The 15,833-nt window shown below is 32.3% G+C and overlaps 1 protein-coding gene across 2 annotated transcripts; it reads left to right on the top strand.

Moving 5' to 3' along the window:
* Window positions 1–3,981: 3,981 nt before the first annotated feature.
* On the top strand, window positions 3,982–15,287 carry LOC130623725 (ATPase MORC2-like). Of its 2 annotated transcripts, XM_057439237.1 has the most exons (26): window positions 3,983–4,144; window positions 4,221–4,274; window positions 4,817–4,851; window positions 6,635–6,703; window positions 7,169–7,259; window positions 7,340–7,384; window positions 7,483–7,546; window positions 7,628–7,702; window positions 7,790–7,880; window positions 8,059–8,188; window positions 8,623–8,701; window positions 9,062–9,111; window positions 9,443–9,522; window positions 9,883–9,919; window positions 10,002–10,044; window positions 10,381–10,466; window positions 10,698–11,225; window positions 11,538–11,655; window positions 11,771–12,282; window positions 12,788–12,889; window positions 12,970–13,006; window positions 13,134–13,252; window positions 13,711–13,804; window positions 14,043–14,081; window positions 14,288–14,482; window positions 14,686–15,287. In XM_057439237.1, exons 1-26 carry the CDS (start codon window positions 4,083–4,085, stop codon window positions 14,776–14,778), a joined length of 2,928 nt encoding a protein of 975 aa, XP_057295220.1. In that variant the 5' UTR covers window positions 3,983–4,082; the 3' UTR covers window positions 14,779–15,287. The 2 variants fall into 2 exon arrangements, with proteins under 2 accessions (XP_057295221.1, XP_057295220.1); XM_057439238.1 differs by lacking the exon at window positions 12,788–12,889 and having other exon boundaries at window positions 3,982–4,144.
* Window positions 15,288–15,833: the final 546 nt, after the last annotated feature.

Here is a 15,833-nt window from a genome sequence, read left to right as displayed (position 1 = left end):
ACGAAAATTAAATTTCACACAAAAAAAAAATTATAACTTAGTACAGTTTTTTTTTATTTATCCGTGTTTCAAGGGGTGTTTATATAGGGTAGAACTAACTTAACGAATTTCGCGAATATTGCAGCCTTTCCCTGTTCATCACGGAACCGTTGACTTGTCAAAATGCTTTTACGTGACACAATACGCATGTTTCATATCAAACCAGCTTGCGATTGTATATTAAATCGTTTGACATGTCCATTGAGCAAGTTTGAGGCAAATGTTATATGAATTTGCAATGTCTTACATGTTATGCTCGTCATGCTCCTGGAATTCTTTCTGCTTACTTTTAATGTTGTTTTCATTTTCAGATTCTTTAAAAAATAAAAATTTAATTTAACAAATAATTATAGAATAAATTGAAAAAATAAAATTCGAGCCAAAAATAGAGAAAAAAAATCCCTGTTTCTGTTAAGCTTGTTAGTTTCGATGCTTCGTTTTTGTTATTTTTCTTTCAATCTTGTTTCTCTTTCTCCTTAACAATTTTACTATTACCTCTTTATCTACTACGGACAAATTATTTTCATATTTTATAAAGAATTTCCATCTTGTCAATATTGTTACCTGCTTGTGTTACACGAATTTTCCATTGAACGCATTTCTAAATTTAAAAACCTTTTGAAGCTGTGACGTACAGATTTTCAGCAACTTAAAATTTGTTTATTTCAAGGTTACCAACAAGTATAGAAACCAAACTAATAACTGTAAAGCTCTGTAAGTATTGAAGTTTTTTAATACAAAAGTCATAAACAAAAGAGACAGTGTAATACTCTTAAGTGAAATGGAAAGCAAAAATTAACCTATGCCATGTCAAGTTTCTTCTACAAAATTCACGCGAAACCTTTTTATCTTATGAAGTTCGCAGGTGAATTTGTAATTATCTTAATCGAAAATAATATCACTCTAAAAACTTTAATATCCCCCTTTGTTTTTTATCGTTTTTTATTTACTTCAAAATATGGCCTGCCTTCGCTAAAGACTACCCTAATTCATATAATTTTAGGGCAGAACCGCAGCTCGAACAATTTGTTTACTTAATTTTGCGCATTTTGGTACGCTAAATAAGGAGAAATTGGAAGATAGAAATAACTAATAAGTTTCATAAAACGATCTATTTACGTAAAATAAAAGATTATTTTGTAAACTTTTAAGTTTAAGAGATTTTTAATCAACTCTAGGAAAAAACACTAGATAAAAGAGGAAAATGAAAATCAAGGTTCATCTTTAGCATCCTCCAATAGACTCTCATCGAATTCTCAAATATGCTGCCTGCTCACAACAATTCGAATTTTTCCAACCTGATATCATAGATTGCAAAGAAGTGATCATCCGATTTAGTTTGAATCAACTGGCATTTAATCTCTGTGGTGAAACAAATGGTTTTTTATTTTACTCACTCAAGTATTCTTACCATTACAGCTTGAAAGCTAGTTTTTCATTTGTTGATGATTACTATTCCTTTGAAGTGTTCAAGCGATTCTACTGGCAGTAGATCTACTGTAATTCCACTTAAACATCGTCGACCACACCATCATCAAGCTGATATGGATTCCAGTATGTTTGGCATAACGATTAACAATTATATCAAGTGGTTATATCATGTTAGTAGGAACATTTATACATTTAGCTATATGTTCACTTCTTTAAAAGCATCAAGGTCAGCTTTTATCATGTGACCAATTTTATCATAACATTTGGCGGTAAACACGTCTACTAGCATCAAATAAAAAGAAAGAAAATTGATGCTACAGGAAATCGAGATATCAGATGTTCAATGTTGGCCAGAGGAAGGACTAAAACGCATACCAATTACAAAAAAAAAACACTTTCGTTTAAAAGAATAATTTGACTTCTTTAGCCTCTAATCCATAAAATATCTTTTAAAAGGATGTTAACCAAGTTTCACACAAGACTATGTATCGTTATCTTGCAGGGAGCCTTCAAAGTTTTCTAGTAGGGGTGGCCACATTTCTTATCACACTTTTAAAAGAAATCATCTTATTAATCTTACTGGTAACTATATTTCTAATATACTTTAGTCAACTTTAAGTATGGGTAAGAATGGTAAAAAATAGGGGTCTTTTTTGGTCATGAGCAAGTGTTAAGCATGGTTATCCTAGGGTAGATATATAAAACAAAAGTAATCACACATTGGTACATAGCTCTATCAGTGCTGTTACAAGAGCAAATAAAAGTACAATTATGGTACAATATATTTGCAAAAGTAAGCTTATTAAAGCTGCGCTAGCCATCTGTATTTATCATATAGTTTACCATTTCAAGGGAAAACAACAGTGAGATTTTAATTCCAAACCTTCAGACATTATTTTATATATGAATACAACCAAACCAAAAGAATACAAATACTAAAATCCAATTCTTGTTTATATTATAAGTTGATAAATCCATTTCAATCTGTTTAAATGTGGGCACTATTTACCTTGTGATCCACACTATTTCTACAAAATATCCTTGGGCTAATTTCTGATAGCAGCCCAACATCAGTGCCATTACATAGGGAAAATGTGATGATGGCATCTTCTATTTTGTTAAAATGATACCTTTTTACTTTTTATTGTAAAAATTTAGTTTTGTCTATGTTAATGTTTAGTTCAGGTTACTTGGTTTGCATAAAAAAGGAAAAGTGTAGGCATGGCAACTCTGTAAAAATGGAACCAGGGATAAAATGTGTGTTTTGCATATTATCAACAGTTGAAAAATTTGAAGAAACTAAGTTGATAATTCCTATTTATTCTTAGTATGGAAACTGCTACAAAATCAAACCATAAATGCAATATTTCTAAGTTGCAATGGGTCGACTGCATTTCTTGGAGTTTCACTTTACTTAAGTTACATCTTATACAAGTATTGCAGACATTTTTATTCCATGACACTAGCACAGAACAGGATATCTGAGATCCTTACCAGTGCTAGTACAATCTGGTTGCAAGATCCTTGTCTGGCCTCCTCTTCCTTAGCCTTACCATAGCATGCAGCAGTTGATATGGAAATGGAAACTGCATATTTATATATGGTTATTTATTATACTATAAAGATCATTGTATTTTATTTTGCAGGAATGTTTTTCTTGAGTTCCATCACTTTTACTACTTCAGGTTTAAAGTTTGATTTCCCCCATCAATGACACTTGAACGTTGATCATGTTTGCTGCCCGGCTGAATTGCAAATCTCTCTATATATATGTAAATAAATGGAAATGATTTTTTTGTCTCATTTTATTTCAAACAATATCTTCCCTTATATACAGAAACCGACCAAAATAATTGGCACAGTTATGATTTCAACATTCTTGCACCATGCATTTGTGGCAGCATGAATAGCAGAACATACACTTTTGTACAAGCGATGATTTCAAATTTGGGGGAAACAGTCCATGCGCCTGAACTTGTCAAATGATTGGTAGAGAACAATTTTTTGAGAAGTTTTTGTTTCTCAAAAAGTTCACCCTAGCCAAATCACAACTTTTTTTTCTAAAAGAATAGATGAGTCTGCATTAAAATACTTCATTAAATCTAGGGTACTTAAGCAATTCCTTGTCATCTCACTGGAATTTGACTAGATGGTAAGCAAAACTCTCTCTCTTTCGTTCCTCATAATGGTCATCCATCGTTTAGGAATGCGTATAGCTAGCTAGCTGGCTAAAATATCTAGCTACGCTTTACTACGTCATTCATTTAACAAAAAAGTTCCAACATTGCTGCTGAAAAACATTCAATATTTTAAAGTTACATCGAAACCTTTTCTCCAGCATGTCTTTGGCATCCAGTTGTTGTCTTTCTGCTTTTGCATTTTAAGTACATGTTGCGAATTTGTTTACGTCTGACCTGACTGCCACAGCTACCGGCTACCATTATTAATACTAAAATTTGTCCAATCCGTCACATCCATTCTCCCACGTGACATAAAGTCGTCAACAAAGAGCTCGTGCTCACTTATCCGAAAAGGCCTTCTTCCACCTACTGTTTTGCTTTGCCGCCAATGCTTAACAGAAATTTTGGCAAAATATTTGTGTAGCTACAGCAATGTCTGTTTATGCAAATCTCAGCCGTGCCCAACTTACATATGAATATCTTCACACAAACAGGTGATTATTTTTCTAAGTTTCTGTAATAAAGTAGGATATCGTTCCCAACTTAAACAATTTTTTGTTCTCATTATAGCACAACACACGAGTTCTTGTTTGGTGCACTTGCTGAGCTAGTTGATAATTCAAGGTAGGTTTATTACAGCAATTGAATAAATTATAAAACCGTTAGTCAATATTTGTGTGCCTGAGAAACACTTAGCACTGGTTGAGAGAAAACCAATCAGCTTACATGTTTTTTTAAAAGCATGTGTTCTTCAGAGAAATTAATTTAAGGTTTGAGTTTGCAGCTGACAAAGGCAATTCTAAGGGTCAAGGCTGGGTGTACAATGCTGGTACTATGTCAGTGAAAAAAGCAACTTAAAGGGCGAAAAGCCCCTCTGCCTGTACGAATCTAGGGTCGGATTCAAGAATGAAGTTGATTTTAAAGAAATTGTCTATGTGGATGTATCTAATTTCTATTTGCACCTAAAAAGAGTTTCAGAAGCTAAAACATACAAAAGTATATGCACAATGGCCAGTTCTTATTTAGCCACAAGCTGTCATTGTAACTTTTGTGTTCACATCCTTACAACTTTCTGAAATGTGAACATTAAAAAGGAAACCGCCAGTAAAAAACAGAACATGTATTATATTAATTTTAGTTTTTTTAAAATTTTGTTTTGTTTTCAGGGATGCAGATGCTACAGAGCTTCGAATACACACAAGTAAGAATATTATAATATAAGAAAACTTATGTGGGGGGGGGGGGATGAAGGGGAAATCAGTAGAGTTCCCATGCCTCCTTAAGGCTTAGCTCCAAGTTGATTTCATGTGAAGGAGCTTGAAAAGTTGTCTAAATGTTTTTTATTTTTTTGAAAAACCATCATCTCAAAAAGAATTTCCATCAGGTATGCCACACCTACAATACTGGCCAAAACTATTAGAATTTAGCTGTCCTTCCCCCCTACCCCCATACATAATGCTGATTGGTGTTAAATTTTGAGCATTCAAGGAACAGCCAAAGTCAACCCTGTTTAAAGTGGGGGAGGGGGCAGGTTTCTTCAGTCTAACAAGAAGGAATTCCATTATATATTGGCCAGGATTGTAGCGTGCTCTAGTATTTTAAAAAGACCTCCAAAGTCCTGGAAATCTCAAATACTTTTAAGCAAATCCTTAGTTTTTAATTAAAATGACTTTCTTATTGCATTAAACATATATACATGCAGTTTTTGGCGTTGTGTTTATCTCTGTTTTGTTACACTAAAAATAAAACAATAGGCTAAAAATTGCTCAAACAATAATAACAATCGCAAGTTATACTGGATGTTACTGCAGGAAATAAAACTGCACATATCAGCCATTTAAAACACAGAAAATATAGGTAGTAAAAGTTGTTTAGTTAATAAAAGGATAAATAACTTTTTTTTGTATGTAAACAAAAATTTGAAGCTATTTTTTGTGAAGTTGTTTTCCAAATCACCAAGCAAAAAAACCACCACTTATTTAATTTTATTCCTTTTGGAATTCAAGGTAATCCAAATTTAAACTTCTGTGAAGTCTCAAAATAAATTTGAATTAGGTTATGTGAATTAAAGCAAAAAGGTTGTTTTATGTGAGCGACTTTTGTGTTATTTTCTGTGCTATGGAAATCTGTTTTTTATTTGTTTACATTTTTTGGTATTATTTTAATAATAACTTAACACACTGGCTGTATTCCTCCATATTCCTCCAAGTTCTAAAAAGCTGAAAACCAATCGAATCATTAAATTTGTTTACTAAACTTATTTACAGTAAAGTTATAGGAAAGAAGATTTCTATGATGTGGTTTTACTGGACTTTTACTTAGATTTTATATCACAAATACTGGTAACGCACAGACTAGTGATTCTAGGAGGAACATGATATAAAATAAGAACACCTGACTTTAAGTGTAGATTTTCAATCTTAACAACATCAGCTGATCATCAATTCTTTACCCTTTTCTTTAGTACATGACCTCTATTTTGCTAAACTTTAACTTAAATATTGCCTTATAACTTTACATTAAATTTCAATTGATGAAAAATTTACAAAGTTTATATATACTTGCAAAAATTTGTTGAGACTATTCCCAACATTATGCCTTAAGTTTTTTTATTTTAAATCCCATTTTTGGGAGTTTTCGGCTTGTGGTCCAAGAAAAAAATTTTTGCATAGTCTTGTATTATCTAACAAATCTAAAATTTGTTAGATCTAAACTCAAATTCCTCTGCATCAAGGCTGTCCTTATATATATAGTAAGTAAATAAGGTCCAAAGTCTAGATTTCCTGATTATGTGAACATTTTAAATGGGTCACTTACTTTAAAATTACATATATATATAACAATTTTTAATTGCATGGTTGGAAGTACAAGCAAAATTTGCATATATCTTGCTATTTTTAGTTAGTTTTTTATTTATTTTTTGTGACAACCCTGTAAATAAAGACCTTTAGTGGTAAAAATGTACTTGACTTTTCGTGTTTTAGCTCCAAGTGAAAAGTTTAGAGGTGGATTTACATTATGTTTTCTTGACAATGGTTGTGGCATGGACCCAGGTACACTTTGATGTTAAAATGTGTGAATATTGTTTTTATAAAAAATAAAAATTTTATTATATATATTTTTTCTTGATTGTCCCATTTTGTCAAAAAATTGTCCTGTTAGGGCTCTCCAGGAATAGTTTTTATAGTTTCCTATCAACATGTAAACAAATTAAACACAGCCAGGAACTCTTTTTTAAAGATTTTCTGGTTCAGTCAATTAGCTTTAAGTATAGACATTTTTACCACTTTTTAAAGCACACTCAACCCTAGCAAACTTCCATATGCTGGTTAAATATTGTTTGATTTTATTGAAGGCTGTCATTATTACTGAAACTTTATTGGTTTAAAATTTTGATCAGGTTTATGCCTGTTTTTATATTAAAAACATCCAACTGGTGGCAACAGAGACAGGAGAAAAAACTTATTGATAAACCTTAATTGTCAAACAACTTAAGTGATTTTTTTAATTTTTTTTAGTTGAGGTTTCTCAAGTCATACAGTTTGGTCGTTCTTCAAAAAGAGAAGCTGGTGCCAGTCATATAGGACAGTATGGAAATGGCCTCAAATCGTAAGTGTCTTATACACAAAATTTTCTACTGTGGCATGTAGTTTTAAAATTAAGTAATTGGCATGCACTCTTTAATTTAGTGGATCGATGAGGATAGGGAGAGATATGATTTTGTTCACAAAGAAGTAAGTTATGCTTCCTTTTTCTAAATTTAAAAATAACTGCGAGTGATACTCTGTAATCCGTAATGCCATATTAACTTAAAATATAAAAAATTTTTTAGAGGCTCATCAATGAGTTGCTTATTTCTGTCACGAACCTTTCATGAAAAGGAGGAAATACGCGAGGTATGTAATTCTGATCAATATGGATTGATTTTATAATAGTGGCTGTGTAGGAAGTAGTGATTAACCATGTTTTTTGTTCAGGTTATTGTACCAATGCCATCATGGCATATTAAAAGCAAGGCACCATACCTTCCAGAAGGACATACAAAAGAAACTGTAAGGATATATTTTTAATTTTAAGTTTGCTAGTGTCTATTATTTTTGAACTTGTTAATATTATGCAAATCTGCTTTGTTATTTCAGCATGATATTGAAGTTGATATCATTACAAAATACTCACCATTCAACTCTGTAGAGGAGTTGATGGAACAGTTCGATAAAATCCCCACTCATGGTATGTTCCTTTTTCAGGGTATGAAAGTATCTGGATTTTTGCTTCTATAAGACAAAATGTATAAAAAATAAGTTGGCGATATATGAAAGATTTTTGTTCCATAAAGTCGTTGTTTTCACATAGTTATTTACTTGCTGTTACGCAACAATTTGTTGCTATTTAATTTTTTGCCACATAGGTACCAATGTCATGATATATAACCTAAAACTAATGGATAATGGTTTTCCTGAGCTGGATGTGTTAAAAGATACTAAAGATATTCAAATGGCTGATCCTCATGCATCAGAAGTTTATGATATTGATGATATGTGAGTAGTTTCTCTGTCTTATCTTGGAGTACACTGATACAAACAACACTGATTTGATGTTTTTGGTATAGGGCAATTATTCAAAGACATGTTTTTCATGACCATTTTGAAAAACCTAGAATCTCTTAAAATTATAAAATTGTATATTATATACTTAAAAAAATCGAAATAAGTGGAACAAATTAAACAAAATTCATTTTATCAATACTATTTGACTTAACTATTATAGATAAATTACTTTACATATGATGACATCATAGTCTTTTATGTTAAGACTTTTTAAGAGTAAAAATCTTCGTTTAAGACCCTGAAGAAACAAACAAAAACTCTGAAACGTCACAATATAACTCAGTAAGACCCTGAATGACCCAGAATTTTATAGACTTCCTGTTTTATTGAGTTTTTAATTCACAAATAAATCTTATTTCTTCCAGCATACAACCAGAAAGGGTGTCATTTCGATCATATATTTCTGTACTTTACTGTGCACCAAGAATGAAGGTGTATATTCAGGTATAGTTCATTCAATATTTGTTAACTATCTTTTCTCTTCACAAACAAGCATCCTAAACTTTAAAAAGGGATCTCGAATTGTTAGTACCAATAATACTATGTAAAAATATGTTGTGTAGATAAGAAGTCACAGTATGGAAATTTTGTTGTTGTTTTCCAGTCTGTGTGTTGCCCCTTTTTGCTTACTAATTAATAAATGAAAATGACAGAGAGAAATTGAGAGAAATTATTCAAGAGTGTGACTTTTCTTTTAATTTTTGTCGATGGGAACAATTGCATAATAATTATTAAAAAATTATGGTAATGGTTGATAGATTATCTTTGTGTGAAAGTATTGAATGCAATATTTGTTTTTTTTAGGATGTGAAAGTGAGGACGAAAAAATTAATAAACATCTTGTACAAACCAAAGTAACTGGTTATTTTATATATATGCATTTTCAGTTGTGCACAAGCATGCTTACTCCTAGAATCTCTTGTAGACTGTATAGCCTCCTTTCATCTAAATTTTGCATGCAATACAAACTCTTGTTTTAAGTCACCTTGGTAAAAATGAAAGATGTTTTTCTAGTTGAATATACCACATTCACTCTTTTCATTCATATACCCTTCTCTGTTTCACGTCCTCATTATAAACTACCCAACAGATCATAATAATAGTATACAAATATAACCTAAATTTAACTACCTTTTTATTAACTAAAATTTTAAGTGTTGAGAATTTTCATTGTTGTTATTACAGGTCTTATGTTTTTACGTCAACAAGATTTAAAAAGAGAAGTGAAATGGAGGCTGAAAATGCTGAGAAGCTAGCAAGATTAGGTATTTTAGAATTATAAAATTAGTAGTTTATTAATATAGCACATTCATATGTTTTACCCAGTAAATCAATGCAGTACTATATACTGCATAAGTAGATAGGTTTAACAGGCAGTTGGGTATACAATTAGTTTTAATAAAAAATAGGAAATGCTCTGCATTCGTCTCAAATGCAGAGCATTTCCTATGGCGTGGCGTTAAGTTTTGTAAATTATTTTAGGCTAAAAAAGTTTTCATTGACGTTATTTCGTTTTGATGTTATTGTTTCAAACCTTGATGAATTATTAAATTCGCAATAGGAATATATAAATCTTTTTTTCTCATAATAGATACATAATTTTTTTTTAAATTCATGCACTTTAGCCGAAGAAAAGGCAAAGGAATTAACCACACAGGCAAGGTTGGGACTTGAACTTTAATTCTCTGTTCGTTTTTAATTTTTTTCCTATTCCTAAGATCTTTAATGATTTGGTTCTTTTTAGGGAGGCAAATTCAAAATACAAAACAACCTCAAAGGAAGATCGGGTAAGATAGTGGTTGCTTTCAATTAAAACTCAGAAGAATAATTTAAATTAAACTGGCGAATACAATTGGCCTTCTTAACTTTTGTTAGAAGCATTGTTGAAGGTGTATGCTAAACCTTTAAAGCCTTTCTGAAACGTTGAATATCCATTATTAATTGGAGAAAGACTCTTAAGAGTTTTTAAATAATCGACACGTCATTATTTGCTCGTTTTACATTACCTGCCTATTTTTCTCATGTCTGCTCCAAACTTAATCTTGAAAAAATGCTAAAAACCATAGAATTTTTAAAAAAGATTTGGCAGATAGGGTTGTTTAAGTAAGAGTATTTCATTTCAGGCTGCTATTCAAATAGCTGTTTCTAAGGCTGATCAAGCAAAATTTGATGCTGATGTTAAAAAAAGAATTGCAGAAGCCAAAAGAAAGTAAGTTTTTTATAATTTCTTTTATAAGTATTGCAAAACAGTAAAAGATGGCTTTTTTACAGAAGTTACATAATTTTCTTCCACATTTTTTTGTTTGTTTTATTCACACCCTACAAGGGTAATATGTAAAACAAGTATTTCCATACAATTTTACTAAAATATGCATCGTTAAATATTTTAAAAACAAATTTGATCAATCGTTAGCATGTTATTTCTTTATTATACTTTTAGATCTGCAAAAGAACCAAAAACTTTGACATTTACATTTGGATTTAACATTAAACGTCGGCGCTGTGATGGTTTGTTTATTTATAACTGTAACAGATTGATTCGCATGTATGAGAAAGTAGGCCCACAAGCAGATGGTGGTGCAAAAGGAGCAGGCCTGGTAGGCGTAGTGGATGTCCCTTATTTAGTACTAGAGCCAACGCATAACAAACAAGACTTTGCTGATCAAAAGGAATACAAACATCTGTTAAAATCCATGGCTGATCACATGATGCAATACTGGAAAGATTCGAAGATCGAAACCACAGGCATCACTAAGTTTTGGGATGATTTTGGATACACTGGTTCATGGCGAGATGACCCTTCAAGCGACCAAAAATATAAAATGAAACGCATGATGGGTGTGCCTGCGTTGGTGCAATGTGATAACTGCTTAAAGTGGAGGCAACTGTCTTTTAGCAGAAAGAACTTAAATGATGAAATTCCGGAGAATTGGGTGTGTTCCATGAACAGTGATAGTAATTTTTCCAAGTAAGAATTATTTCGTTACTTGACTTAGATATTTAGCCTTCACTTGTCAAAAATTGGTCATTTTCTGAAATGTTGAGGCATATCTCAGGTGACTCACAGATATAAAGAAATATCGGCCTGTGTAGAAATAAAAAAAGAGTGAATTACAACTAAATGATATGCCTTTGTATGTTGGATAGATGGCTATTGTTTTGACTAAAAACTGACATAAAGCATTTTTTGGGTTTTTCCTACTGTTTATTTCGTTTACGTTTTATGTAAAGAGTGTTAGTTCTAAAAGACAAAATTTGTAGTTAAATTATTCGGTTTTAGTTGTTGTAAACCTGAGCAAAAAATTAACGTCCCTGTTGGAAAGTTACAAAAAGAGATAAAAAATTTAAATGAGAAACGAGCAGAAGAACTACGGAAACTACAAGAAAAACTTGACAAGGTTAGTGAAATATGGTTATATGTTAAACTTCCAATTTAAATCATTTTAGAAAATAATCTGTTGAAAAAAAATTATTTGTGACATGCATAAAATAACTTTATGGAGTTTTTCGTAGAAACAATCTGAAATCAAGAAAAAACGTCAAAAATCTCCAAGTCCTGAACCTTCGCCTCCCCCGAGGAGAAAACAGAAATCTCCAAGTCCGGAAAAGGTTGCACTGGCAAGAAGAAGCAGAAAGACCAAGTCTCCTTCACCACCACCAAATCGTAAAAGAAAAACCAAATCTCCTTCGCCACCGCCTAAAAAAAGCACTGTGTCACCTTCTCCAAGAAAATCCAAAAGGGAAAAATCTCCGTCCCCATCACCGAAGCGTAATCGCAAAACGAGGTCGCCTTCTCCAGTTAGAAATAAAAAAGTTACTACTACTCCGAAAGCAAAAGATCCATCTCGTTCCAAATCGTCACACGATAAACGCAAACCAGACCCATCGCCAAGAAAATCAATAAGCAAAAAAGAAGAGGCGAAAAAGAATGAGAAAGATGATGAGTCAGCAGAAGATGTGGAGGTGTTGTCAAGTGCTATCTATCCTCTGCAATGTAAAGTGGAAGCAAAAATGCATCATACCTGGTAGGTTGGCAGTGGTCTGGATTTTATATCTGTTTTGGCTTCATTTAGCCTTCACCTGTTGAATTTTTCAAAAAATATATGAAACGATGCAGCTGAAGACAATGACCATCAATTCTTTATGTCAAATTTAGCGCCTGCGTGAAAATTGACGGTAGTGTTCATTGAACTTAAGGAACACTATGATCTTTATTGGGAACCTTTTTTGCAGATATTTGCATATTAAGATTTGTCAGGTTATATCGTTGTTTATAAAAACTGCATTCTAAATACGCATTTGGAAATACGAAATAACATCATATGTCAGCTTTTCTAATTTGTTCCCATCGGCAAAAAATTGTCGCCGTTATTCATTATCTACTTGCCTGCTTTGTTAACACTGTGCCGGCAATGAGTGTCGACGTGAATTAGAAAGGCTGTATAATGTCAATGACAACATTATGACATAGCATAAAACACAGGACACATCACAATACTTTTACAAGTTAACCTTTCTTTCTACTTCTAGGTATGCTGGCACAGTTGTTGCATATAAAAAGTCAGCCGAAAATACCACCTTGCGCATACGAGTAAAATTTGAAAAGCATTCGCACGATAAATTTGACAAATGGTATGTACAGCTTCGTAGCATTTGTCGCAAGAAGGTAAATTACTTCAGCGTGTCGCTATGTACGTTATTAATATATTTAGGTTTTACGAAACGGATCCGACATTAAGGCTTCGCGATGTAAGTTTTTTTTGTTATTATTTTTTTACTATAACCCTAACTTTAATTTTCAAAAATTATTTCTATGACTAACGTACGGGTTTTTATTTTTACCTGATATCTTTATTTAACTTGATTTAACCTTTAGGTTGCAATGCCAAGTGAGGAAGGCGCACTAACAAACATGAATCATAGTCAAAATGAAGTAGAAATGAACGGGGAAGATGTGAAAGGAGAATTATTAGAAAAAGTGACTTATCTTCTAAGGTAATCTTTTTTCTGTTACAACACCAATTTTTGTGAAAAGTAGACGAGGTAAAGCCAAAAAGGTGATTGGTAACGACAAAAAAGAGGATTAAAAAATGTGCCATTTATTATTTTCACCTTTATACAATGTCCAGTTGAGTTGCGTGAATCTCTGCTTTATTGAAGTTTGTATATAGAATTTTTGTACGCAAGTACAGCTTGTTTAAGCAGGACTTTAACAGCCATTTTATAACAGCTCCTGATACGAACAACGTTCTATTTTTGTTACGAACAACGTTCTATTTTTTGTTTGATGAAAATCTATCTAATATATCTTCTCTGTATTTCAAATTTTTACCTCTGTATTTTTAAATTTCTTTTATTGATGTTTTACGAAGAACGGAACCCTAGGCTTTTAAAGTTTTTCGATAAAAGTTCATTGTGCTATAATAAAGTAATAATTTTTTTTTTAATTTTAGGAGGTGTTTGTGTTACTTTCGAGCTCCTGATTTCGAAAAAGACAAAAGGGAGATATTATCGCTGACCCCGCAACAATTGCGAGATTTTCCACTTGTAAGTTGCGTTTTATGCCCTATCTTTTTATCCCTAAGTCTCGCATTGTACATTGCCTTAGAAATATCGACGGAAAAAATATGGATCAGCAGTTTTCGAACAAAGAGCGAGTCTTTAAATGAAAAAATGAACTCAGCTGCTACGTTCACTTTTTAAATGTTTTTATTTTTGTATGTGTCATCATGTTTTCAATGTTTAGATGGAAGGAGTTATAACTTTTTATTCTTGTTCGTTTTAGAGTACTTTTTTTGATGACTACGAAAGAAATATTAAGAAGGTACTGCTTTATTGAATTTACTTTCCTTTGAAGGAATAAAGACTTGCGAGGAATTTTAAGGAATCTTTTCCCAACAGAGCATTTTTTCGTTTGTATATTGCTATAAATTGATTGCAAACTTCACAACTAGTGGTGTGCAATCTTACTATATAATACAAGTTTTTTTTCTTCTTCTATCTATACGAATGCTTCCTTTTTTCATTCAGCAACTCCAAACAACTCGCGAAAGTCTGAACAAGCGAGCCCATGAAGCTGAAGGGAAGTTAGAATCTTTAGAAAAAGAAAAGACGAAAGTAGAAAAGGATTTAAAAGAATCTAAGCAACAATGCAGTAAACATGCAAAAACATTGAAAGAACTTCGACTTGGCGTAAACGTAATGTTACGAAGCATACTAAACGAGGTAAGATGACTCTTCGACGGCGATACTGTCGGTGCTTGTGACGTCTTTTTTGACGGGTGTGCTCTTTTTGACATGTTTGTTTCGTTAATGGAAACGTCCTGAACTGGTGAAAATATAATGAGTCTTTGCTTGCATAAGTTTTTTCTTGTGTACGTACATCAGATAGTACAGCATATGAATTATTGAACGACGGTTTTTTTCAGGATGAAAAGTTAGACGCTAACGATGCATCTGAAAATGTGGATATATACTTGAAGACAATAGTTGATCAGATCGCTGAAAGTAACAGTAGCTGACAAGGTGCTAGTTTTTAAAGAAGTATTTTAAAAACAGGGTCTATGTCGTATGTCTAAAATAAATGACGCTTTGGAACTTCAATGACAAATGTCATCGTTTAATAACATTTGACATGCGCAAGTGTTTGATTTTCTTTGCTTTTTTTTGCAAAAGGAGTTTACACTAGTAAAATATAATGAGTCTTCTTTGCTTTTTCAGACGTAATTACGCTGAGTGGTCAGTCTGTCTAGCTTTGGCTTATGTGTGCAACTAACATTACTTTGCGTGTTTCTGTGTTTTAGAGATATTTGTATCTCATTTGTTGAAATTGAAAAACCTTGCTGTGCTTGCTCTCCACCTTTTAACTGTTTGGCTCTCGATATTTCCGTTTGTTTACTTCTCTCTGCTCATACTTCGCTGATATATATTTATGGAATTTTTATATTGTACAGGTTTTGTAATAGTGTATATTTTGTACATAGTTTTAAAACTAAATCTATTCCGGAAGAGTTGAACATAATCAGTTGAACATTTTTGTTACTTGATATTCTACACTTTTAGGTATGTAGAACTTTAGTTTTAAAACGGCTAGTGAAGTTATAAATGACCATAGCTTTAGTGCAGAAGTGCGAAAATTTTGTAACTCGCTAACAATGAGCCATACTAAAAGATTCAACGAACGAAGAGTTGCGAATCCATTCTCAATTTCTTAGGCGGAAACTTTCGTTAGTTTTCACCAAAATTTGCGACGGTCACTACACTTAAAAACATTTAAAATACACCTTCAGTTGATACTTTTCTTCACTTGTCACAAATTTTTTGACTTGCTTGCATCGTACCGGCGTTTTGGTCGTACTTCTTAAAATTGACACAATGGGGGGAGAAAGAAGAATTACAATAATTTTGGTTACTTTGGGCTGTTTACATAATAGGTAAGAAAGTTAGAAAAAGTGTAGCATGTTTTTTCCCCGTTGCCATGGCAACCTCTTCTGCGGTTGCCACGTCGGGGTTTGTACCCTATCTGCGAATCGGGGGTTGTTAAAATTGGCTAATCTTAAAAAATAAATCCAGAAAT

Source organism: Hydractinia symbiolongicarpus, chromosome 13, assembly GCF_029227915.1.
Source record: "Hydractinia symbiolongicarpus strain clone_291-10 chromosome 13, HSymV2.1, whole genome shotgun sequence".
Taxonomy (NCBI): Eukaryota; Metazoa; Cnidaria; class Hydrozoa; order Anthoathecata; family Hydractiniidae; genus Hydractinia; species Hydractinia symbiolongicarpus.
This window is presented reverse-complemented; position numbering and strand designations above follow the sequence as displayed.